Source organism: Anomaloglossus baeobatrachus, chromosome 5 (assembly GCF_048569485.1).
Source record: "Anomaloglossus baeobatrachus isolate aAnoBae1 chromosome 5, aAnoBae1.hap1, whole genome shotgun sequence".
NCBI classification, from domain to species: Eukaryota; Metazoa; Chordata; class Amphibia; order Anura; family Aromobatidae; genus Anomaloglossus; species Anomaloglossus baeobatrachus.
The window spans coordinates 525,631,064-525,656,241 of record NC_134357.1 but is presented as its reverse complement, the minus strand read 5'-3'; the positions used below and the strand labels follow the sequence as shown (position 1 = coordinate 525,656,241).

Sequence of the window (25,178 nt, the reverse complement as noted above, 5' to 3'; positions counted from 1 at the left end):
ATCTTGTATTTTTAGGAGCTGTCAACTCAAAAAACTATGGTTTGATGTCCATGACCTTACGTCACAATTAAAGGGGTGGTCCACCCATTTTTTTTTTTCCCCCAATGATTTTCACTTACCATTGTCTGCATCTTCTTCAATAGCCTCTATTTCCATTTCTGGCACTGAGCGGCGCTATCCTGCACGCTCAGTGCCTGTCACATGACCCCTGGAGCTGTGGCCGCCGGCATCCTCTGACGTCCCGGCATTTCCGGGCTCTCAAACTGGACGGGTACGTCACAGGAGGCCGGCGCCACTCACAGTGACTGACAGGGCTGTGGGCGGTGACTACCGCACGTCACAGCACAGCATCGAGGGGAGGAGCCGGAGAACTTTACTGTGGAGCGGTGAAAGCAGACGCTTACCAGCATTCAGCTGTGGCAGGTATGGGCTCCAGTGTGGAGTACAGGGGGGGTTTCCTCCACTGAAATCCCCCCTGTCACGCAAGTATGTGATCACACTGTCCACCCGCCCGCTCTGCTCAGCTGTCAGGAGAACGGGCGGTGTCGGCAGTGTGATCATATACTCCCACCAGCAGCACAGCTGCATGGGACCAATCTGCTCCACTCTGTCACCTGCACTACAAGTTCCAGAGTGGAGACAGTGACATGCTCTGCTCTGACACATAGTTTGCTGCATGTCACTAATTGTCTCCACTATGGGACTTGTAGTGCAGGTGACCGGATGATACATGTCACTGTCTCCACTCTGTGATTTCTGCTGCATACTACCAACTGTATACACTCTCACCTGCACAACAAGTCCCACAGTGGAGACAGTGACATGCAGCACACTATGTGTCAGAGCAGAGCATGTCACTGTCTCCACTATGGGACTTGTAGTGCAGGTGAGAGTGTATACAGTTGGTACTATGCAGCAGAAATCACAGAGAGGGGCAGTTAGTGACATGTATCATCCGGTCACCTGCACTACAAGTCCCAGAGTGGATACAGATAGTGACATGCAGCACAGAAAGACCAAAGGATAAAAGCTCTATTACCATGATTAGGCAGTGCACACAGGAAGGAGGGGAGGGAACTGTTGTGGTGGAGATCTGAGGGGAGGGAACAGTCAGAATGGGTTGGGGGAGAGATTGCTAGTTACTGCAAAGGATTGTGGAAGTTGTAGTAACTGAACACAGGAAGTTAAGAGAGAGATTAACTCCATCAGAGCTGGAGCCAGAAATGAAGATGTTATGCTAGACCATGATAAAAGATAATATTGGTAAAATAACGTGATAGATGTGTTTAGAGGCACATAATAGCAAGATTTATCAAAAAAAAAACAAAACAGTTTTGGTAACTGGACAACTTCTTTAATATTACTTTAGGCCCTGTGCGCACTGGAAAACGGAATTTTCTTAAGAAAATTCCGCAGGGTCTGAAAGATTACCGCACCCGCGGTAAAAAACGCGGCTAACCGCACCTGAAAACTGCATGCGGTTTGCCGCGGTATTGTTAGCGGTATTGCCACGTGCGGGTTGGTACGTGTGCTTTAATGCATTCAATACAATAAAGTACATTGAAAAAAAGAAAAAAAAAAAAGGTCATTTCCTTCTGAGATAGATAGCAGATAGATGAATAGATAGAAGAATAGATAGAGGGATAGATAGAGGGATAGATAGATAGAGTCCCTGTGAGCACACGCTGCATTTCTCCCGAGCGGTAATGTGAGTTCACATTACCGGCCATGGGAAATGCCCTGTGGTTACCTCTGCAGGCTCGTTGCAAGGCTGCATTCAGCCTGTGTCTGTGTCACTCGCTTCTGGATGCAAGCAGCGCAACACGTGGATTACGCCGGAGCTGTGTATTTGGGGGGGTTAATAAACGGGTGAGCCAGGAGCTTTTTTGTGTTTTATTTAAAATAAAAGGATTTTTCGGTGTGTGTGTTTATTCACTTTACTTACGGGTTGATCATGTCAGTTGTCACATAGACACTGCCATGATCAAGCCTGGAGTTAATGGCGGCGATGCGCTGCCATTAACTCGTTATTACCTGGATAACCACCGCATCACGGCATCTGGAAGAGCTGGGGACACTCCGGGACTGCCGCATAATGCATGCAACAGTCTCGGGGCAGCTGCGGCTGATATTCTCGGCTGCGGGAGGGGGGTGGGACATTAACCCTGCCCCCCGCCCTCCCCAGCCTGAGAATACCGGGCCACCGCTGTGTACTTACCTCGGCTGGAAGGTAAAAATACGGCGGAGCCCACGTGCTTTTTTTTTCTATACTTCCGTTTGATTTGTATGTGTATTCTATATGTCTGTGTGTGAGTGTGATGTGTGTGTTTACTCTCTGCTCCGCTTCCTCTTCCTATAATGACATCACTTCCCTGCGGGATTTCACGATTACATTGCAGTCAATAAGGCGAAATCCCGCAGGTACCTGCGGAAAAGAAGTGACATGCAATTGTTTTTGCTGCGAGAATCCCGCAGCAAAACATGCAGCTGTCAAATTCCGCATAGTGCGCACAGCATTTTTTTCCCATAGGTTTTGCTGGTGAATCACTGCAGAGATGTTATGAACATTTTCTGCAGCGAAACATGCAGCAAAACCGCAGGAAATCCGCGGGAAAAACCGGTAAGTGCGCACAGGGCCTTAGTTAGAAATCGAAAACTTTCCGAGTAAATTTAGACATATTATATGCTACATACTCTTGACCACAAAGCATTTATTGTCGAGAAAGTGGAAATGATCATCTGTTCTTACTATACAAGAGAGAATAGAAACCATGACATCGCATAAGATCTTTGAATATATCTGAGCGATTACAGAAAAATATTCTATAAGATGGTGCCCTTGGATAGCTAGTTTCACACCCAATCTTAGAATCGTTGAGCCCTCAGAATAATGTTCTACTTTTATGGAATATGTTTATGTTTTGTTTAAGCATAAGTTTTATATTCATTCACATATGTTTCCATAACTGTGTATTTTAGTTAAAATTGTATCAAGATAATGATTTACATTAAGACAACTGCTACTCCTTAAATTCCCTCTTCCTTATTGTTTATGAGTTTCCCTTACTTTTCCTTTTTTACCCCTCTGTATTTTGCCCTTAATATTTGAAAATTTAATAAAAAATTTTTTGAACACAAAAAAGAGCTGGATCCTTTTCACACAGCAAATGGCATTGTGGGCAGGGCTGGGAGAAGGCGAGAAGGTGTAGACAAAGTAGGCACTAGCCTTGGGCGCTACCTCCTGCCTTTCCAAGGGAGGCAGAATTTGAAGAAAAGGAAAAAAAAAAAAAAAGACAAACTGATATTGCTGGTTGCAGACATTCAGCACATTGACAGCAGAGGCGCAGGCAAACAGGTGAGTGGTGTCAGAGTGTTTAACACTTTTAACCGTGTGATGTGACGTAAGCGTCGCGAAAGGAGATACTTACTCAGTCGGTAACTTCCAACAAGACACAGGCTACTTCCGGCCTACGCCATGTTGGAGACTGAGCACGCAGGGGATGTTGAGCAGCGCAATGAGCGTCACTGCATCGCGTCGTCCAGTGCACATTGCTGTACCAGATAGAAGTGGAGACAGAAGCCGTGGTTGACAAAGAGTCTGGAATCTGTGTGTATAGGCTTTATTTAAATTTTTCTTATACGAGTTGTCTACTTAATGGGGGATATGGGGACATCGCATCATATGAAGGTCTGTGTGGAACATTATACACCATGCTTGCTGTTTTGGGGTTATATGCGACTCAGATCTTTCCTTCTCTCTATATTTGATCACTCACTTGCTCATATCACCTGCACTTCAAAAACATCTCTAGAATTCGACCTTTTCTTACCTTTGACTCTAGAAAAACTCTTACTGTTGCTCTAACTCATTCTCGTTTGGACTATTGCCACTCTGTACTAATTGGTCTCCCTCTTTCTAAACTCTCCCCACTCCAATCTATCCTGAATGCAGGATCAAATTCCTGTCTAACCACTACACCGATGCCTCCACCCTGGGTCAGTCTTTGTACTAGTTTCCCATCCGCTACAGAAGCTATATACAGTCAGGGTCAGAAATATTTGGACAGTGACACAAGTTTTGTTATTTTAGCTGTTTACAAAAACATGTTCAGAAATACAATTATATATATAATATGGGCTGAAAGTGCACACTCCCAGCTGCAATATGAGAGTTTTCACATCCAAATCGGAGAAAGGGTTTAGGAATCATAGCTCTGTAATGCATAGCCTCCTCTTTTTCAAGGGACCAAAAGTAATTGGACAAGGGACTCTAAGGGCTGCAATTAACTCTGAATAGCGTCTCCCTCGTTAACCTGTAATCAATGAAGTAGTTAAAAGGTCTGGGGTTGATTACAGGTGTGTGGTTTTGCATTTGGAAGCTGTTGCTGTGACCAGACAACATGCGGTCTAAGGAACTCTCAATTGAGGTGAAGCAGAACATCCTGAGACTGAAAAAAAAGAAAAAATTCCATCAGAGAGATAGCAGACATGCTTGGAGTAGCAAAATCAACAGTCGGGTACATTCTGAGAAAAAAGGAATTGACTGGTGAGCTTGGGAACTCAAAAAGGCCTGGGTGTCCACGGATGACAACAGTGGTGGATGATCGCCGCATACTTTCTTTGGTGAAGAAGAACCCGTTTACAACATCAACGGAAGTCCAGAACACTCTCAGTGAAGTAGGTGTATCTGTCTCTAAGTCAACAGTAAAGAGAAGACTCCATGAAAGTAAATACAAAGGGTTCACATCTAGATGCAAACCATTCATCAATTCCAAAAATAGACAGGCCAGAGTTAAATTTGCTGAAAAACACCTCATGAAGCCAGCTCAGTTCTGGAAAAGTATTCTATGGACAGATGAGACAAAGATCAACCTGTACCAGAATGATGGGAAGAAAAAAGTTTGGAGAAGAAAGGGAACGGCACATGATCCAAGGCACACCACATTCTCTGTAAAACATGGTGGAGGCAACGTGATGGCATGGGCATGCATGGCTTTCAATGGCACTGGGTCACTTGTGTTTATTGATGACATAACAGCAGACAAGAGTAGCCGGATGAATTCTGAAGTGTACCGGGATATACTTTCAGCCCAGATTCAGCCAAATGCCGCAAAGTTGATCGGACGGCGCTTCATAGTACAGATGGACAATGACCCCAAGCATACATCCAAAGCTACCCAGGAGTTCATGAGTGCAAAAAAGTGGAACATTCTGCAATGGCCAAGTCAATCACCAGATCTTAACCCAATTGAGCAGGCATTTCACTTGCTCAAATCCAGACTTAAGACGGAAAGACCCACAAACAAGCAAGACCTGAAGGCTGCGGCTGAAAAGGCCTGGCAAAGCATTAAGAAGGAGGAAACCCAGCGTTTGGTGATGTCCATTGGTTCCAGACTTAAGGCAGTGATTGCCTCCAAAGGATTCGCAACAAAATATTGAAAATAAAAATATTTTGTTTGGGTTTGGTTTATTTGTCCAATTACTTTTGACCTCCTAAAATGTGGAGTGTTTGTAAAGAAATGTGTACAATTCCTACAATTTCTATCAGATATTTTTGTTCAAACCTTCAAATTAAACGTTACAATCTGCACTTAAATTCTGTTGTAGAGGTTTCATTTCAAATCCAATGTGGTGGCATGCAGAGCCCAACTCGCGAAAATTGTGTCACTGTCCAAATATTTCTGGACCTAACTGTAAACGTATCAGTCTCGCCCACTATGCTCTCCACAGTTCTGCACTACCCTACATCTCCTCCCTCATCTCTACCTACCACCCTCACAGTGCTCTCTGTTCCGCTAATAACCTAAGACTATCAACCTTAATCATCCAATCTCACGCTAACACAGACATATTCCAAGACTTCTCTTGTGCTGCGCTAGTTCTCTCGAATGCACTACCCAGGACAATTTGATTAACTGCCAGGATCCACAGTTTTAAGCATGTCCTAAAAACACATATGTTTAGATTGTCCCATCATCTTACCTGATTAATCTGTTTCCTCTTTGCACTTCCTAAATTTTTCTCAGAGTCTAGTCCTTCATATCATCTGTTTAAACACTTTCTATATGCTTTAAAGCACACAGCTGCTGATCAGTTCATACAGTGCTATTGAAATACCCTGTTTATTAAAATGATGACTTTTACCGTTTACCAATTGTAACTCACCTATTTCCTTATTGACTGTAATATTGGGAGCTGGACCTTCACTTCTCTTAGTATGTGTTGAATTATCTTTTACTCTGTCATGTCTCATATTGTCTGTACAAATACCCTCTGAATTGCAAACTGCTGCGGAATATGATGGTGCTATAGAAAAAAAAATAATATTTTTATTATTATAGCCCTCATAAAAGTCTGCAAAATAGCTGAGTAAAATGATATGAGCAAATTTACAGACTCTCTATATAGGTTTAGAAAATATGGGAGAAGCAAATATTAATAAAAGTGTATTTATTCATATATATTACCTGGTGATGTGGGGGGCTGGGGATCCTCCAATATGACGGGATCCTCCATCATGACGTCCTTGTACAGATCTTTGTGTCCTTCTAAATACTCCCACTCCTCCATGGAGAAATAGATGGTGACATCCTGACACCTTATAGGAACCTGACACATACAATGATACAGTCATCCCCTGATCCCTTCATAGCGTTACTGTATAATGTCCCAGCATTCCCAGCAGTGTCACCTCTCCAGTCAGCAGCTCAATCATCTTGTAGATGAGTTCTAGGATTTTCTCATTATTGATGTCCTCATGTTTCAGGGGGTGAGGTGGAGGTCCCGCAGATGGATTCAAGGGTCTTCCCCATCCCTGAGACATAGCGGTCTGACAGCGCTGACTAGAGGTCTTCTTTACTACTGTGTAATCCTGGTTATGGAGAGACACATTACTAAATCTCACTACAGACATTTCCAGAGTCCTCACCTCTCCAGTTCTGTCCATTATTCCCATAGATAAGAATGATGTAATGTGACATCATCAGAATCACTCACCTCTCCAGTAAGCCGGAAGAGGATCTCCAGGGTGATGCCTAATAGCCTCTTTGCCAACTTGTCCCTGTTCCTATCCATCCTGGATGGGTCAATCAGGAAAATTCTCTTATATAGAATATCTAAGAGGATCCGGTATTGTAGGGACCTGAATGGGGAGAATTACTGGAGATAATAAGAAGAATCATATGAGGAGATAGAATGTGTAGATGTTGTAGGCAAGCTTTTGTCATGCGCTGGAATATGACGGCAGTTCCTCTGAAGATAAAGCTATGTCAATGCCTGACAAAATTTTGCACAAACGCTATGGCCAGTTTCTGGCCCCAAAGTATTTGACTACATGAATGACAGTTAATCACTCTAGACCAGTGCTGCACAAAATTTTTTGGTTCCAGGGCTACATTGTGATATTGAACCATTCAGGGTTGCAAAAAAATGTAAAGACGTACTTACTTGAATACATAACCAGAACTACCATCAGTATATTCATACATCACCAGAACCAGAATCGGTACATTAATGCATCAACAGAAGCATGTTTTAAGCATTTGCGGAGGATTTGGAGAGTTTCAACTCCAAAACAAAAAATCAATGTGAACACGTGCTAATTTAAACTGAGTTCTTGGAGTAGAAACTCAAGAAATTCTCCTCAAAAAAATACTCAAATCTTATAGATTTGAGAATAAATTTTAATATAGCCATGAAGCATGTTATGGATTGCTACATGTGTTAAAGATCAGAACCACAGTCAGACCATGAATGCATCACCAACGCAGCTATCAATTGTAATGTCAGGTCAGCCCCTTATACACTTGTGTCGCTTGAATCTACAATTCCCAGTATGTCCTCAACAATGGTAAGGAGATGCTGGGTGTTGTTGTTACCAGCCATTATCAGACTGCGGACTATACCAGTACAGGCAGTATCCCAAATAAACAATTAAATATAGGTACCTTATACAAAACATCTTCTCTGACTTGTGCCGTTTTCATCCCTCATCTCCACATAGTACAGACGTCATGATGAGATTTCATGTCCAGAACTCGTCTTTGCAGATTTCTGTCTTCTTTGCCTTCACCAGCACTTCCTAACATGATTTCCTTAAAAATAAAAGCATCATTATACTGCCCATAAATAAAAATCTCACATCCTGCGACCCTAAATAAATAATTGCCCCTTACTGTCCTTCCTGCACAAAATATCCCTGCCCCCACACTGGCCCTCTACATAATATCATCCCACCCACACTGCATCTCTCTGTATAATATGCCCGCACACTGCAACTCTCCATAATATCTCCCCACACTGCCCCTCTCCATAATGTCATCCCCCCACAATGCCCCTTTCTATAATATTCCACCCACACTGCACCTTTCCATAACATCCCGTTCACAATGTGCCTCTCTATAATATAACCCCACGCTGCCCATCTATATAATATTGTCCTGCACTGCCCCTCTCCATGATATCCCTCCTCGCACTCCATAATATCCCCCACACTGCCTCTTTCCATAATATCCCACACACTGACCCTCTTCATAATATCCCCCCACACTGCCCCTCTCCATAATATCCCACCATGCTGCCCCTCTCCATAATATCCCCCCACACTGCCCCTTTCAATACTGTCATCCCAGCACACTGCCTTTTTCCATAATGTTGTCACCTACACTGCACCTTTTTATAATGTTCTACCTCCACACTGCCACTTTTTATAATGTTCTCCCTTCACACTGCCCCTCTCCATAATACGCCCCCACACTGCCCCTCCATAATAATAATCCTCCCCACACACAGCCCTTCTTTGTAATATTCCCCCCACATTGCCTCTCTCCATACTGTGCCCCCACACTAAGCCTTTCCATAATATCAGTACCCCACACAAACTCCCCCTATGCAAAATATCACTTGAAACTGATACTTTCCATAATATTCCACTGCTCCTCGCTATATTTTGCCTCCTTTCACAATATTTCCCCGCAGTTTGTGCCTTGGAACACATTTAATCTTCAGCTCCTCCATGGAGCGCTTACTAACGAGGATCTCTCTCAGGCCTCTGCGGCACTGGCATGATAACGTCAGTCGCATGCTGACCTGAGCATGCTGTTCCATATCGAAGGAAGGTCTGACTCGGTCTCCTCTGCTCTTCGCCAGTCCCGTCGCTCAGTTTTTCAAATGTAGTTGTGTTTGAGAGATGCAATTACATTTGAATACTAGAACCAGGGAGCGGCATCTGCTAGACAGGACGTATGTTGTGCAGGCCTGCTCTGGACCATACCTGGGCAAATAGTGGCCCATGGATCATATCTGGCCCATTTGCGGTTCCAGTCTGGCTTAAGATAGCTGAAGAGCTGAAAACAATGGCCCACGGGCAACAACATACCCTCCGAATATCCTCTAGATACAGATAACAGGGAAGAATACACTGGTGTAGGATAGACCCTCTGTGGCGGCATCTGATTTGTTGCCCTCACACTAGCTGTCTGAGTCAAGAAATGGAGTATAAAAAAATAAATCCAGACAGCTGGAGTGCAGAAAACTGATGCACAGCAATCTAGCATCAGGTTCCACTTTCACTGAGAGCAGCGGGTTCTCTCACTGAGGGCAGCGGGGAGCCCCCAGTGCGACCTGTGTCAACCTGAATGACAGATTGTCGGATTGCGGGACATGGTGCTTATAGCAGTCCGGCAATCCGGCAGTCAGGTCACTGGCATTCACAATCACAGAAATGTCTGCAACCAAACACTCAATGTTTGCACATCCTCTACTTTGGTAATCTGGCATGGAGTTCAATTACTTCACCCGAGGTAAGGTCACTGAGTTCACCTCAGGTAAGTTTACCTGAGGTCACAGTTGGGGTACTGTGGGACCTTAACTGTGACCTCAGTTGAAGCCCTTGATCTCCATGCCAAATTAAGCAATGTGTGCACATTGAGTATTTGGTTGCAGACATTTTTGTACCAAATCTGCATCTCCTGGCAAAAAAAAAAACACACACAAAAAAAAAAAAAAAAAAAAAAAAAAAAAAAATCGCATGCATTTTTTAAGCGGTTTACGTGCATTTTTTTCCAGGAGATGCAGATTTGGTGCAGACATCTCTGCAACCAAGCACTAAGGGCGGCTTTGCACGTTGCGATATTGCACGTGCGATGTCGGTGGGGTCAAATCGAAAGTGACGCACATCCGGCGTCGCAGTTGATATCGCAACGTGTAAAACCTTTTTGATACGATGAACGAGCGCAAAAGCGTCATTATCGTATCATCGCTGCAGCCTCCGACATTTCCATAATGCCGGTGCAGCGACAGGTACGATGTTGTTCCTCGTTCCTGCGGCTGCACACATCGCTGTGTGTAAAGCCGCAGGAACGAGGAACCTCACCTTACCTGCCTCCCGGCTGCAATGAGAAGGATGGAAGTGGGCGGGATGTTTACATCCTGCTCATCTCCGCCCCTCCGCTTCAATTGGCCGCCTGCCGTGTGACGTCACTGTGACGCCGCACGACCCGCCCCCTAAGGAAGGAAGCGGGTCGACGGCCAGAGGGACGTCGCACGGCAGGTATGTGTGTGTAAAGCTGCCGTAGCGATAATAATCGCTACGGCAGCTTTCACTAGATATCACACGTGCGACAGGGGCAGGACTATCGCTGCAGCATCGGTAACACATTGTTACCGATGTCGCAACGTGCAAAGCCCGCCTAATTGTGCGCACATTGTCGAATATGTTAATGCGGCATTGAGTTCAATTAGTTCACCTGGGGTAAGGTCACTGAGTTTAATGATTTCACCTCAGGTCAGTTCACCTGAGGTCACAGCTGGGGTACCGTGGCAACCTCCAGCTGAATTGTCACGTGATCTTGCTTGAAATCACAGCTCACAGCTGCGGATCAGTCAGTGTATCCCTGATGGCCGCTGTGAGAGTGGTCACATTTTCTAATGTGAGCGTGCACTGCAAACTCAAAATGTAGTAGTGCTGGGATCGTCGTGGGACCTTGTGTGGATTGCATCTGACTTGCAAGGGTGTTTTCAGAATTAATATATTGGAGAAAGGGTGTTTTTTTAAAAATAAGAAACTTCGCTTTGTGTTTTGAGTTTATTTCTTTTTACTCACACGATTACTAATGAGGTGGATCTCATAGACCCCACCCCATTACTAACCTCTGGCTTGACGACAGTTGCAATTTTTTGACACATCAAAGCTGTCATTAACCCCTTATATTACCCCAATTGCCACCGCAACAGGGTAATCAGGACGAGCTGGGTAAAACGCTGGAATTGGCACATCTAATGGATGCGCCAATTCCAGTGCAGCTGTGGGTTATTTTTTGACTGGGGACAGCCCAATAACCATACCAGTTCTCAGCTGCCTGCTTTATATCGGCTGGGTATCAAAATTGGTAGGGACCGCACAATGTTTTTCTTAATTATTTAAATAATGTTAAATAAAAGCCGCATGGGTCCCTCGTATTTTGATACACAGCCAAGATAACACACAAAGCTGGGGGCAGCAGCTTGTAGCCGTTTGCTTATCTGCACAGGGTATCAAAATAAGGAGGACTAAACATAAGTTTTTCAATTTATTTTTACACTCCGGGGACCCAGACAGCTAGTGTGAGTGCACCTAATCACAGGCGGTGGCACAGAGGGTGGGCGAGGGAAGCAGGACTGCACCCAATGACAGACACTTTTACAGAGGGTGGGAAGGGAAAGTAGTGCATTTTCATGAACTTTAATGAGTGTACCCGGAAGCAGTTTGAAAGCCGTGTCAAAGCTCAGTAAGGCCTCCTTCACACGTCCGTGCAAAACACACACGTTTTGCATGGTCCGTGGTGTCGGTGCGTATGTGTGTGCATGTGTCCGTGTGTGTGTTCAGCGTGTGCTGTTAGTGTGATAGCCATGTGACATCCGCATAGCACACAGACAGCATGAATTTCTATACTTACCTGTCCATGGTGCTCATGTCTCTGCCGCTGCTGCTGCTTCCGGTCCTCGGTGCAGTGAATATGCGATGAGCATAATGAGCGGGGGTCGGAAGCAAGTGACAGCAGCGGCAGAGACAGCAGCGCTAGAGAAGGTGAGTGTAGAAATTAAATTTTATTTCACAGAAACTTGGTTTTCTCCGGTACGTGTCACAGTGATGTCACGTGGAGCACATCCGTGTGGTCCGTGTGACGCCCGTGCTGCCGGAGAAAAATGACATTTTTGTGTACTCACCGTAAAATGTCTTTCTTGGAGCCTTTCATTTGGGGACACAGACAGTGGGTTATATGGTGACTCCAGGGGAGGCGTGACACTAGGTTTGAAAAAAGTGTTAGCTCCTCCTCCCACAGCATATAACCCCAGCTAGGCGGGAACTAGCTCAGTTTGTTGTAAAAGCAGTAGGAGAAGGACAACCAAAACCACAAGGGTGGGAGCTGTGTCCCCCAATGAAAGGCTCCAAGAAAGTCATTTTACGGTGAGTACACAAAAATGTAATTTCCTTTCTCGCCTTTCCATTGGGGGACACAGACAGTGGGTCCCAAAGCAGTCCCTGGGTGGGAACTGAACTATTAACAGTGTATATCATCAGACTAAGAGCTAACGACTGCAACTGCAGCGAACACATATCAACACTGTCAGAAAACCGAGCAGTGGCCACTTATAAATGGGGCACTGCCGCCTGAAGGACTGGTCTTCCAAGAGCAGCATCCGCGGAAGCATGCGTATGCACTCTGTAGAAATTTGTAAACGTGTGCACACTGGACCAGGTAGCGGCCTTGCAAAGTTGGGCCGCCGAAGCCTGATGGCGGATAGCCCAGGAGGCACCCACTGCTCGTGTAGACTGGGCCTGCACAGATTGAGGGGGAACGACACCTCATGCTTTGTAAGTTTCACAGATGGCAGTCCTGATCCATCGAGAAATCGTGGATTTGGAAGCCAGGTCGCCCTTTTTGTGTCCTTCTGAAAGGACGAAAAGGGCATCGGACTTGCGCAACGGCGCTGTTCTGGAGATGTAGATCCGCAGAGCCCTGACAAGATCGAGAGTGTGAAGGGCTTTCTCAAAGGAGTGGACCGGAACCGGTCAGAATGACGGCAACACAATGTCCTCGTTCAGGTGGAAAGAGGATACGACCTTCGAAAGGAAGGCGGGGGAAGGCCGAAGGACCACCTTATCATGATGGAATATCAGGTAAGGTGAGCGACAGGACAGAGCTGCCAGTTCGGACACTCTCCTGATAGAGGTAAAAGCGACTAAAAAGGCAACTTTCCAAGACAGCCATTGAAGAGAGATTTCTCTCAAGGGTTCGAAAGGACGGGGCGTGGCCTAGCTCAGTATGTGAGTGGAAGCAGATCCTGTAGCTCCTGCCAAGCATCTAGAAAATCCCTAGGGAAGAAACCCAAAAAAACACTCTCAGAAGTCACAGGCTGCAGCTGGACGACCCTCTGACCCCCTGACCTGATTGCAGTGCTTACTGGCACAGATATGACAAGGAGGGGGCCGAAAAAGCAGGTGGGAGAAATGGAGGAGCAGAATCAAGATGGTGTCGTGGGCAGCATGGAGCAAAGAAAAGATAATGGTGCAGACGCTGAGGAGACCAGAAGACAGGCTGCAACACGGCAGGAGAGCGGTGCCCATCACAGAGAGACAGTGAGAGGTGAGCTGCAGATGAATATGGGACTTGCAGACAGCATGGTGCTGAGTGAAGGAGGAGGGAGGAGTGAGAGCAGCGAGGGAGCTCAGGCCTGCATGGCAGAGACAAATCCCAGATCTCAGGCAGCACAGCTAGGGGAGCTGACACAGAATATCCCTGAAGAGCCCACACTGAAAGACATCCTCACAGCAGTAATGCTATGCAGAGCATCTATTACTGAGGTGACCCAGCAGCTGGGGAGCCTGAGAGAAGACATGGCATCCATTCGGCACAAGCTTCATGAAGTGAAAGAGAGAACAGGAGAAGTTGAGCAGAGAGTCAGTATCATGGAGGACCGCATGGCAGGATCTGACAGAAACGGGCAGCGTGTAGCACAGCAAATAGCAGCACTCCTAGCAAAAACGGATGACCTTGAAAATAGATCAAGGCGTAACAACCTGAGAATAATTGGCGTTCCAGAGAAAGTGGAAGGTACATCCCCAACTGAATTTTTTGAGGAATGGCTGAAAAGTAAAATTGGATCTGAGCATCTCACCCCTCTATATGCAGTGGAAAGAGCCCATAGGGTTCCCACCCGCCCCCTGCTTCCTGGACACCCACCGTGACCTGTCCTGGCCAAAATACTGCACCACAGAGACATGGATAATATCCTGAAGCTTGCCAGAGGACACCCGGACCTGATCATCAATGGCTCCAAGATATCCATTTTTCCAGATTACTCCATAGAAGTGCAAAAGCAAAGAGCCAAGTTCATTGACATCAGGAGAAGGCTGAGACAACTGAATCTGGTATACTCCATGATGTACCCGGCGAAACTCAGAGTGGTAGCTGGAGGAATAGTGCACTTTTTCCTGGATACTAAGGAAGCGCTAAGATGGCTGGATAGCAATGAACAATGCTTGCAGCGGGAGGGTCGTTAAGGGAAAGCTGGAGACTGACTTTTGGAGACACCCTACCTCTCATCGCATGCAGTGGTGTAGAGGAAAAATACTATGCTATGGTTGCCGGGGAGGAGTTCCGGTTTGAAAATTTTAAAAAACATTTATTTTTTTTTGTTTACCTCAGCAATCTAAATTTAAATCTACATTTAATGACTCTAGAGGAAAGGGGTCTGCAAACACCACTGAGGATGGGAGGAAATGGAATCCTGGCTATGAAAAGGGACTTTCCAATTCATACTGGACTCGCAATGCATAAATACTGAATTAATTTTTATCCCCCCCCCCCCCCCTCTTTTTTTGGTTTTTGTTTTCTCCCCTCTCGCTCCTCTTATTCCACCCTCTGTCTTCTTCTTATACTACTTTTCTCTTTCTCTTCTTTGTTTTACCTACTTCCCCTCCCCCTTTTTTTCCTCCCTTTTTTTTTCTCCCTTCTTCTTTACCGTAATTTGCTTTCGTTCTTCCCCCTAATATTTAAAAAAAATAAAAAAAAAAAGGGGGGCATTGCGAGAATATGGCAGGACTGCAATACTGATCAGATGGACAGCCGGATACCGTGCACGACAAACAGGCGGGGTCCGCCCCTCCTTCTGGAGGTCCTGGTTCTGGTGTTATTGATGGTTGATAGGGTCCTGTCCGTCGTAAAAGGGGAAACACGACAAAATATGGACGCAGTATCTGGCAGACTTGTCAAGGCAAACATATGCCCTCCGTCCCTGATACATAGGGGACTGGTGGCAACGATGTGTTACTATGTTTATTGTTGTGGGGGGTGTTTATATTGGGGGGGTAGGCGGAGGGTGGGCCGGTCGACAGTCTCATTTGGCCTATTAAGGAGCTCTGGGAGAACGAGAAATTGTCAATTAATCATATGGCGGGATGCATTAAGCTAATTAGTTGGAATGTTAGGGGCTTAGCCTCTAGCATCAAAAGGCAAGCAGTATTTCAATTTTTACGCACAGAAAAACCTGACCTAATTTGCTTGCAGGGAACACACATGATACCGGAGAAGCTGCATCTACTGGATAGAAGGTGGCACAAAGTGGGGTATCATTCTACATATTCTGCATACTCCAGAGGGGCCAGTATACTAGTACGCTCAGGCGCACGGTTTGAATTTCTAAAGGTCATCGTGGATAAAGATGGGCGGTATGTATGTCTTTCTTGTAGGCTGGGGACAAGAGCCGTAGTAATTATATCCCTATACATACCTCCGCCATATTGCAGCAAACTACTTCACAGTCTGATAAATTTATTGGCAGACTTTCCAGGGGTTCCCTTTATGATAATGGGAGATTTTAATAATATTCCGAATTCACATTGGGACAAAGGGAGACATGATATAGGAAAAAGAAGTCCAGCGCAGTCCTCAGAGTGTAGATTTTTAAAATCATCGGCATTTATTCATGAAAATCCATTAAAAAGATAATGTATAAAGCGGTCAGCAAAAAAATACAAGGGATTACAGGTTATAGAGAGAGAATAAATATGTATGATTAAATGTAATCCTCCATTACAGATAACAAATAATGCATGCATTCACTGAGTTCTGCAATATATTTCTATATGAATAATTACATTATTGATATGAAAATTATTTTTCCAAAATCTTATAAATATATTACATTAATGCAGAATATATGGTCAATGCATGCATAGAATATAAAGATATACATGTTTAGAATCATGTGATTTTATTACTTTTTTAATTCACACTCTTTTTCACTTTCACTCCCCTTTTTCTTCATCTATAAAACCGTATTGCAACTACTTACTATGTACAGTGCCTACAAGTAGTCTTCAACCCCCTGCAGATTTAGCAGGTTTGATAAGATGCAAATAAGTTAGAGCCTGCAAACTTCAAACAAGAGCAGGATTTATTAACAGATGCATAAATCTTACAAACCAACAAGTTATGTTGCTCAGTTAAATTTTAATAAATTTTCAACATAAAAGTGTCGGTCAATTATTATTCAACCCCTAGGTTTAATATTTTGTGGAATAACCCTTGTTTGCAATTACAGCTAATAATCGTCTTTTATAAGACCTGATCAGGCCGGCACAGGTCTCTGGAGTTATCTTGGCCCACTCCTCCATGCAGATCTTCTCCAAGTTATCTAGGTTCTTTGGGTGTCTCATGTGGACTTTAATCTTGAGCTCCTTCCACAAGTTTTCAATTGGGTTAAGGTCAGGAGACTGACTAGGCCACTGCAACACCTTGATTTTTTCCCTCTTGAGACAGGTCTTGGTTTTCTTGGCTGTGTGCTTTGGGTCGTTGTCTTGTTGGAAGATGAAATGACGACCCATCTTAAGATGCTTGATGGAGGAGCGGAGGTTCTTGGCCAAAATCTCCAGGTAGGCCGTGCTATCCATCTTCCCCATGGATGCGGACCAGATGACCAGGCCCCTTGGCTGAGAAACAGCCCCACAGCATGATGCTGCCACTACCATGCTTGACTGTAGGGATGGTATTCTTGGGGTCGTATGCAGTGCCATCCAGTCTCCAAACGTCACGTGTGTGGTTGGCACCAAAGATCTCGATCTTGGTCTCATCAGACCAGAGAACCTTGAACCAGTCTGTCTCAGAGTCCTCCAAGTGATCATGAGCAAACTGTAGACGAGCCTTGACATGACGCTTTGAAAGTAAAGGTACCTTACGGGCTTGTCTGGAACAGAGACCATTGCGGTGGAGTACGTTACTTATGGTATTGACTGAAACCAATGTCCCCACTGCCATGAGATCTTCCCGGAGCTCCTTCCTTGTTGTCCTTGGGTTAGCCTTGACTCTTCGGACAAGCCTGGCCTCGGCACGGGAGGAAACTTTCAAAGGCTGTCTAGGCCATGGAAGGCTAACAGTAGTTCCATAAGCCTTCCACTTCCGGATGATGCTCCCAACAGTGGAGACAGGTAAGCCCAACTCCTTGGAAAGGGTTTTGTACCCCTTGCCAGCCTTGTGACCCTCCACGATCTTGTCTCTGATGGCCTTGGAATGCTCCTTTGTTTTGCCCATGTTGACCATGTATGAGTGCTGTTCACAAGTTTGGGGAGGGTCTTAATTAGTCAGAAAAGGCTGGAAAAAGAGATAATTAATCCAAACATGTGAAGCTCATTGTTCTTTGTGCCTGAAATACTTCTTAATACTTTAGGGGAACCAAACAGAATTCTGGTGGTTTGAGGGGTTGAAAAATAAATGAACCTCTGAATAAACTTCTCAATTCAAAAAAAAAAAAAAAAAAGAAAGTAATAACATTCTTTTTTGCTGCAGTGCATTTCACACTTCCAGGCTGATCTACAGTCCAAATGTCACAATGCCAAGTTAATTCCGAATGTGTAAACCTGCTAAATCTGCAGGGGGTTGAATACTACTTGTAGGCACTGTATATGGAATCCATGTAGGTAATTCACATGTGCATGCAATTACGGTGGGTGTGTACCACACCATTTAGGAAACCGACACACTCTCCTCATTTGAACATGAGTAAGACTATGTGTCGAAACGCGTAGTTCAATGGGGTCTCTATAACCTGTAATCCCTTGTATTTTTCTGCTGACCGCTTTGTACATTATCTTTTTAATGGATTTTCATGAATAAATGCCGATGATTTTAAAAATCTACACTCTGAGGACTACGCTGGACTTCTTTTTCCTATATCGTACATTTGGCAGCCAAGCCTTCCCTGCGCTGGGTCCATACAGATTACAGTGAACAGCAACTCGGTGAGCTGAACTTTTTCTTTTTTCAAAGGGAGACATGAGGTACGAAAAATGGGGGGGTAACTGTACACCATTCGGTAATTTACTTAAAGAAACGTCGCTGATTGACCTGTGGAGGACTCGGCATCCGGAAGTGTATCAATACTCCTGTTATTTGTCTACGTTCTCATCCCTGTCGCGCATTGATCTGGCCTTGGGCAATGAAGCAATGCAAGGTTTGGTAGTGGGTACTAAATACTTCCCCAGGACGGTGTCAGATCATTCGCCCCTGTGTGTAGAAATAGACCTCGGGGAACAACAAAACCAAAATAGACCCTTATGGAAATTAAATCCCTTTTGGTTACAATTAGTGGAAGAAGGGGGGGTATTAGTGATAGTTTAAGGGAATACATTAGGGTCAGCATCTATTGGAATGGTTTGGGAGGCAATGAAGGCGTACTTGAGGGGATTGTATATAAGGGGTAAATCTAAGGTAAAGTCGGAGGCAAGAAGGCAGCTTGCGTTTCAGGAATTGGGGAGGCGGAAGATGCTTTAATATCAGGCCCCATGCCGGCAGCAAAAGCTAGGATGAAGGCAGCTCAAAAGATGGTTAATAGATTGACCATACAGGCAGCGGAGAGAAAGAAAATGTTCCAAACCATGCAGTCCTTTGAGAATGGAGAACGGGCGGGTCACCTATTATCAGTGATAGCTGCGGCACAGATAGAATCGACATATATTGCACGGTTACAGTCAGTAGATGGGGCAGTTGTCACGGACACCTCGGGGATCCTAAAAGTACTAGAAACATTCTACTCTGATCTATACTCAGTCACGGTGCACCCGGAGGCGGGGGAGGTGGATGAATTTCTAGGCAGAGCTCAGGTGCCAATCCTCTCAAGGGAATCTAGAGAGATACTAGATGAGCCATTTGACTTAGGGGTACTTCACACACAGCGAGATCGCTACTGAGATCGCTGCTGAGTCACGTTTTTTGTGACCTCATTAGCGATCTCGCCGTGTGTGACACTGAGCAGCGATCTGGCCCCTGCTGTGAGATCGCTGCTCGTTACACACAGCCCTGGTTCGTTTTTTTATTGTTGCTCTCCCGCTGATAAGCACACATCGCTGTGTGTGACAGCGAGAAAGCAACAATCCTGAATGTGCAGGGAGCAGGAGCCGGCGTCTGACAGCCTGCGGTAAGCTTTAACCAAGGTAAACATCGGGTAACCAAGGTAGTTACCCGATATTTACCTTTGTTACCAGCCTCCGCAGCTTTCACGCTGCCAGTGCCGGCTCCTGCTCCCTGCACACGCTAAGCTAAGCGGTGTGCGCTGGTAACTAAGGTAAACATCGGGTAACCTCACCCGATGTTTACCTTAGTTACCAGTGTCCGCAGCTTCCAGACGCCGGCTTCGTGCAAGCGCAGCGTCGCTTGCACGTCGCTGGGGGCTGGTCACTGGTGAGACCTGCCTGTATGACAGCTCACCAGCGACCATGTAGCGACGCAGCAGCGATCCTGACCAGGTCAGATCGCTGGTGGAATCGCTGCTGCGTCGCTAAAGTGTGATGGTGCCCTTAGAGCAGTTAGAGCTAGCTCTGAGTGATATGGCGAATGATAAGGCGCCGGGGGTAGATGGGTTTCCGGCTGAAATATATAAGCAACATAGGGAGGTTTTACTGCCGGTGCTGCTTAAGGTATATAATTCATGTCTGGAAAGAGGAGAGCTTATGCCGTCTATGCAGGAGGCAATAATTGTGGTACTCCCTAAAGAAGTCAAAGACCCGGGTTTGCCAGCCTCTTACAGACCGATGTCACTATTGACAGTAGATGTAAAGCTCCTGGCTAAGATGCTTGCAAATAGGCTCACCAAAGTCATTACATCCCTAATACACCCAGATCAAGCAGGGTTTATGCCCAACAAATCCACGGCAACTAACCTTAGGAGACTGTACCTGAATATGCAGATACCGGCGGAAAATAAGGGGAGGCGGGTTATTCTCTCCCTAGATGCGGCCAAAGCTTTTGACAGCGTAGAGTGGGGGTACCTATGGGCTACGATGCGATCAATGGGGTTTGAGGAAGTGTATATTAGGTGGGTGCAGCTGTTGTACTCTGCTCCTACGGCAAGAAATAGGGCAAATGGCAGCATATCAGATAGATTTTCTCTCTATAGGGGCACAAGGCAGGGGTGCCCACTGTCCCCCCTGTTGTTTGCTATCGCTATCGAACCACTGGCGGCGGTGATGCGGCGGGATCTTGGTGTAGTGGGTTACCGATATGGGAGTGTGGAGGAGAAAGTGGCCTTATATGCGAACGATTTATTATTGTTTCTGGCAGATGCAGGGAGTTCCTTGGAGGCGGTAATGAGAGTCATATCTAACTTTGGAAGGATATCAGGGCTCACGATAAATTGGGACAAATCGGTTTTGATGCCACTAGATGAAACGCCTTCCAATGTAGTGGTGATTTGTGCTCCGGTTCAGGTGGTGTCAGACTTTAAATATCTGGGAATTATGATATCCAATAAACTGGCTGAGTATGAACGTCTTAATCTCACCCCCCTTTTACTTAAGTTCAAACAAAAGATTCTGGCCTGGTCCAAACTGTACCTTTCGGTGGTGGGGAGAGTGAACTTAGCTAAAATGATACTAATGCCCCAACTGCTCTATGTGCTCCATAACGCCCCGGTATGGCTACCACAAAATAGGTTTTATAAAATAAATTCTATTTTCCGAGGCTTAATCTGGGGAAGGAAGCACCCACGGATGAGGTTAGAATATCTACAGAGACCAAAAGATGAAGGGGGACTGGCTTTACCTAATCCTTGGTGCTATTACTTAGCTGCCCAGAGCCAACACATGGTGGGTGGGGTGTGACAGGTTTGGAGACCTCGGCGGGGAAAATATTACAGTATGTGATCGGAAAAGGTCCTCTGCTGGCAAGTCTGGAGGCGGGAAAGTTTCGTCCACACTCTGCATTATATTCTACTATACAGTTGATAGATAAAGTATGGGGTAAGATCAAACAGATGAGACAGGTAACCGGGTTCACTAGATATACCCCCATGTGGGACAACCCCAACATTCCGGAATTTTTATCCCTTAAAGAATTTGGGCAATGGAGGAGAATTGGTATCTGGTACCTCTCCCAAGTGATGGATGGAAACATATTTAAGACTTTTGAAGTACTGCTAAAAGACTTCCCACTGGGACATAGTATGTTTTATAAATACCTGCAGCTACGTCACGCATTTGAATCGCAGAACAGAATAACACCAATTGTTATACAATCAGATAGTGTAATTAATATATTAGGGACGCAGAGAGGGACGGCAGGATGTACATCGATGGTCTACGGGGGATTTCTGTCCATGTCGGTTGGGAGGCAACAAATTGGGGCATATGCAAGGTGGGTGGAAGATTTGGGAGAAATTGGGGAAGAGAAATGGGAGTCTATTTTGCAATATGTCATCAAAATATCTCTGAGCGAGGCGAAACGGCTATCGCAATTATATGTTATATACAGAGTATATAGAACCCCCGTGTGGATGAAGAAAGTGGGAGTGAGAACAGATTCCAAGTGTCCAAAATGTACTGTGGAAGAAGCAGGGATCATGCACATGTTGTGGGAATGCCCGTGTTTACAAGGGTTCTAGATCACAGTGTTAAATTTAATTAAATCAGTGATGCAAGTGGACCTACCCAGAAACCCGCTGGTGTGTGTGCTGGCTATGTGGATGAAGTGGGGGTGGATGAACAAGAGAAACTGGCAGTGGCACGATTGTTGTATGCAGCAAGGAAACTAATTGCCTTGTATTGGCTATCTGAAAAAGCACCGACACGTAAGGATTTTGTTGAAAAAGTGAATTATATTATTTATATGGAGAAAAATGTTTATATTAAAAGGGGAAGGAAAACTCCATATGAGAAGATCTGGAGCAAGTGTCTGGACTTTCCAGGATTAGCGTCATTTGATCTACTGAAAGATAGGATATTTAGACTATAGGTAGGAAAGGAAAGATCACAGTGGATGAGAAATAAGGAGGGCAGGTCATTATGTGAATAAAGAGGGATGAAGAGAGTGGAGGGGTGAGACTGTCGACTCGAAGAGGGTGGGGGGAGGGGGGGGGAGGAGTATGGGGAGGCGGTATGTGTGAGGACTACCCTCACAATTTGTTGTTATGTTTATGAAAGTTTTAAAATGCAATAAAAATTTATCTGATTTAAAAAAAAAAAGGGGTTCGAAAGGAGGAAGCTGAAGAGCTCTGAGAACCAAATTCAGATCCCAGGGATCTAAGGGGTGACGATAAGGGGAGGACCAAATGCGCCACCCCTTGAAGAAAGGTACGGACCTGAGGGCGAGAAGCCAGCTGCTTCTGGAAAAAAAATTGACAAGGCAGAAATTTGTCCTTTAAGGGTATTGAGAGCAAGACCCGAGTCCATACCGTCTTGCAAAAAGGCAACAACATTAGGGATTGAAAAGGTAAGCGGCGACCGATTATGACGGTCACACCAGGACAGATAGGTCTTCCAGGTACTGTGATAAATGCTGGCGGAGGAAGGCTTGCGAGCATTAAGCATGGTATGAACTACCCTGGAAGAAAGACCCGACTTGGCTAGAATCAAGGATTCAAGCGCCACGCCGTCAAATGCAGCTGTGCTGTATTCTGGTGGAATATTGGACCTTGCGACAGAAGATCCGGGCGGTCGGGAAGACGCCAGGGAGTGTGGCCGAGAAGGTGGAAGAGCTTTGGAAACCAGGCTCTTCTGGGCCAGTCCGGGGCCACGAGGATCACCGGGATTCCATCCGCTTTGATTTTCTTGATTACTCTCGGAATGAGAGGGAACGGAAGGAAAACGTATGGCAGGCGAAACTGCGACCACGGAAAGACTAGAGCGTCGGAGCCGAGCTCTAGCGGGTCTCTCGACCGGAATACGAAGGGATGTACTTTGACGTTTAGCCGAGACGCCATGAGGTCCACATCTGGGAGCCCCCAACGAAGAGTGATCTGATGGAACACCTCGTCGTGGAGGGACCATTCCCCTGCCGCTAGACCTTGCCTGCTGAAAAAGTCTGCGGCCCAGTTGTCTATCCCCGGAATATGGACAGCTGAAATAATGGGAATGTGCATCTCTGCCCAAAGAAGAATCCTGGAGACTTCTTTCATCGCTGCCCTGCTGCGAATTCCTCCCTGACGGTTGACGTAAGCTAGAGCCGTGGCACTGTCTGACTGGATCCGAACCGGGAGGCCCAGAAGCAAGGGTTGAAAGGTCTGAAGGGCCAGAAATATGGCCCTGATCTCCAGAACGTTGATATGAAGGGATCACTCGGGGTGAGACCAGCGTCCGTGAGCAGTGTGGTGGAGAAACACCGCCCCCCAGCCTAACAGGCTGGCATCTGTCGTGTCTATGTGCCAGTGGAAAGGGCGGAAGGACTTCCCCTGAGATAGGGATGAGGCCTGAGTCCACCAGACAAGGGAGCTGAGGGCAGTCCGAGATAAGCGGACTGACCGGTCGAGAGTGGCTGGATTCTTGTCCCAAGAGGACAGAAAATCCAATTGCAGAGGGCGCAAATGGAATTGGGCAAACGACACGGCTTCCATGACTGCTACCATCTTGCCTAACACTCTCATCCCACTCCGGAGGGATGTGTAATGGCGGGAGCGGAGGGATTGGGCGGCCCGGATCAGGGAAGACCTCTTGTCTTCTGGAAGAAAAACCCTGGGCCTGAACCATGTCTATCAGCATACCTAAAAAGGTGATGCGCTGATGAGGAATGAGGGATGACTTGTTGAAGTTGAGAAGCCACCCTAGCCTTGAGAGCATGTCTGGGCAAATTTGCACACTTTCTGAGCAAACTTGAAGAGAGCTCCCTTTGATAAGTAGGTCGTCCAAATAGGAAACGACCAGGACGCCTCTGTAAAATGGACATGACGGCTGCCATGACCTTTGTGAAGACCCGAGGCGCAGTAGCCAGTCCAAAGGTAAGGGACCTGAATTGGAAATGACAGTGTCCTACGGCAAAACGAAGGAACCGTTGATGCGATACACATATGGGAATGTGTAAATATGCATCTTGAATGTCTATGGAAACTAGGAATTCTCCCGGTTCCATAGCAGCTAATACGGCTCGCAATGATTCCATTCGGAAGGTCCGAATCCGTACGGACCTGTTTAGCCTTTTGAGGTCCAGGATAGGACGGACAGAGCCATCTTTTTTGGGGACGACAAAGAGGTTTGAATAGAAACCTTTGCCGTGCTGTTCCAGGGGCACTGGAATGATAACGTTTGCTTTTTGCACAGAGGCTATGGCCTGACATAAGGCCTGGCTTTGCGTTGTGGACTTTGGATGCCGAGAACGCAGAAACCTGTTGGCCGGTAGGGAATGGAAATCGATCTTGTAACCTGAGGTGACGATTTCTCAAACCCAAGCATCGTGAGTATGGTCTAGCCAGATATCCCGAAAAAGCAGAAGCCGCCCTCCAACAGGAGTCGGCTCTGAGGGGTACCTGGCGTCATGCTGAAGGGGCCTTCGCGGGGCGAGGTCCCTTGGGTTTAGATTGCCTGGAGTGGGAACGCCAGGAAGAGTCCCTTGAGGGACCGACTCCCCGATCTGAGCGTTGCGACGACCCCTTGATGGTTTTTGAGGGGTGGGCCGAAAGGACTGCCTGCGCAAAGAAGACTTTTTAAAATTTTTGGATACAGGCCGCTTTTGTGGTAGAATGGTACTTTTACCACCAGTTGTCTCAGATATAAGCTTGTCCAGGGATTCTCCAAACAGACGAAGACCCTGGAAGGGGAGTGTGGACAGGGACTTCTTGGAGGCACTGTCCGCGTTCCATATCTTTAGCCACAGGACTCTGCGGGCAAAAACAGCGTTGGCTGCCGTTAGGGCTGACAAACTAGCTGCATCTAGGGAGCC

General features: G+C 46.0%; 1 protein-coding gene across 1 annotated transcript in view; it reads right to left on the bottom strand.

The window, feature by feature from the left end:
- The window catches only part of LOC142312896 (uncharacterized), a gene marked incomplete at its 5' end in the record, with an annotated part of 87,029 nt that extends 79,874 nt beyond the window's left edge, over positions 1 to 7,155 (bottom strand). Inside the window, 4 exon segments of the mRNA XM_075351882.1 lie at positions 6,166 to 6,306; positions 6,468 to 6,609; positions 6,692 to 6,871; positions 6,997 to 7,155. Of these exon segments, the coding sequence (XP_075207997.1) occupies positions 6,166 to 6,306; positions 6,468 to 6,609; positions 6,692 to 6,871; positions 6,997 to 7,155 (622 nt within the window).
- Positions 7,156 to 25,178: the final 18,023 nt, after the last annotated feature.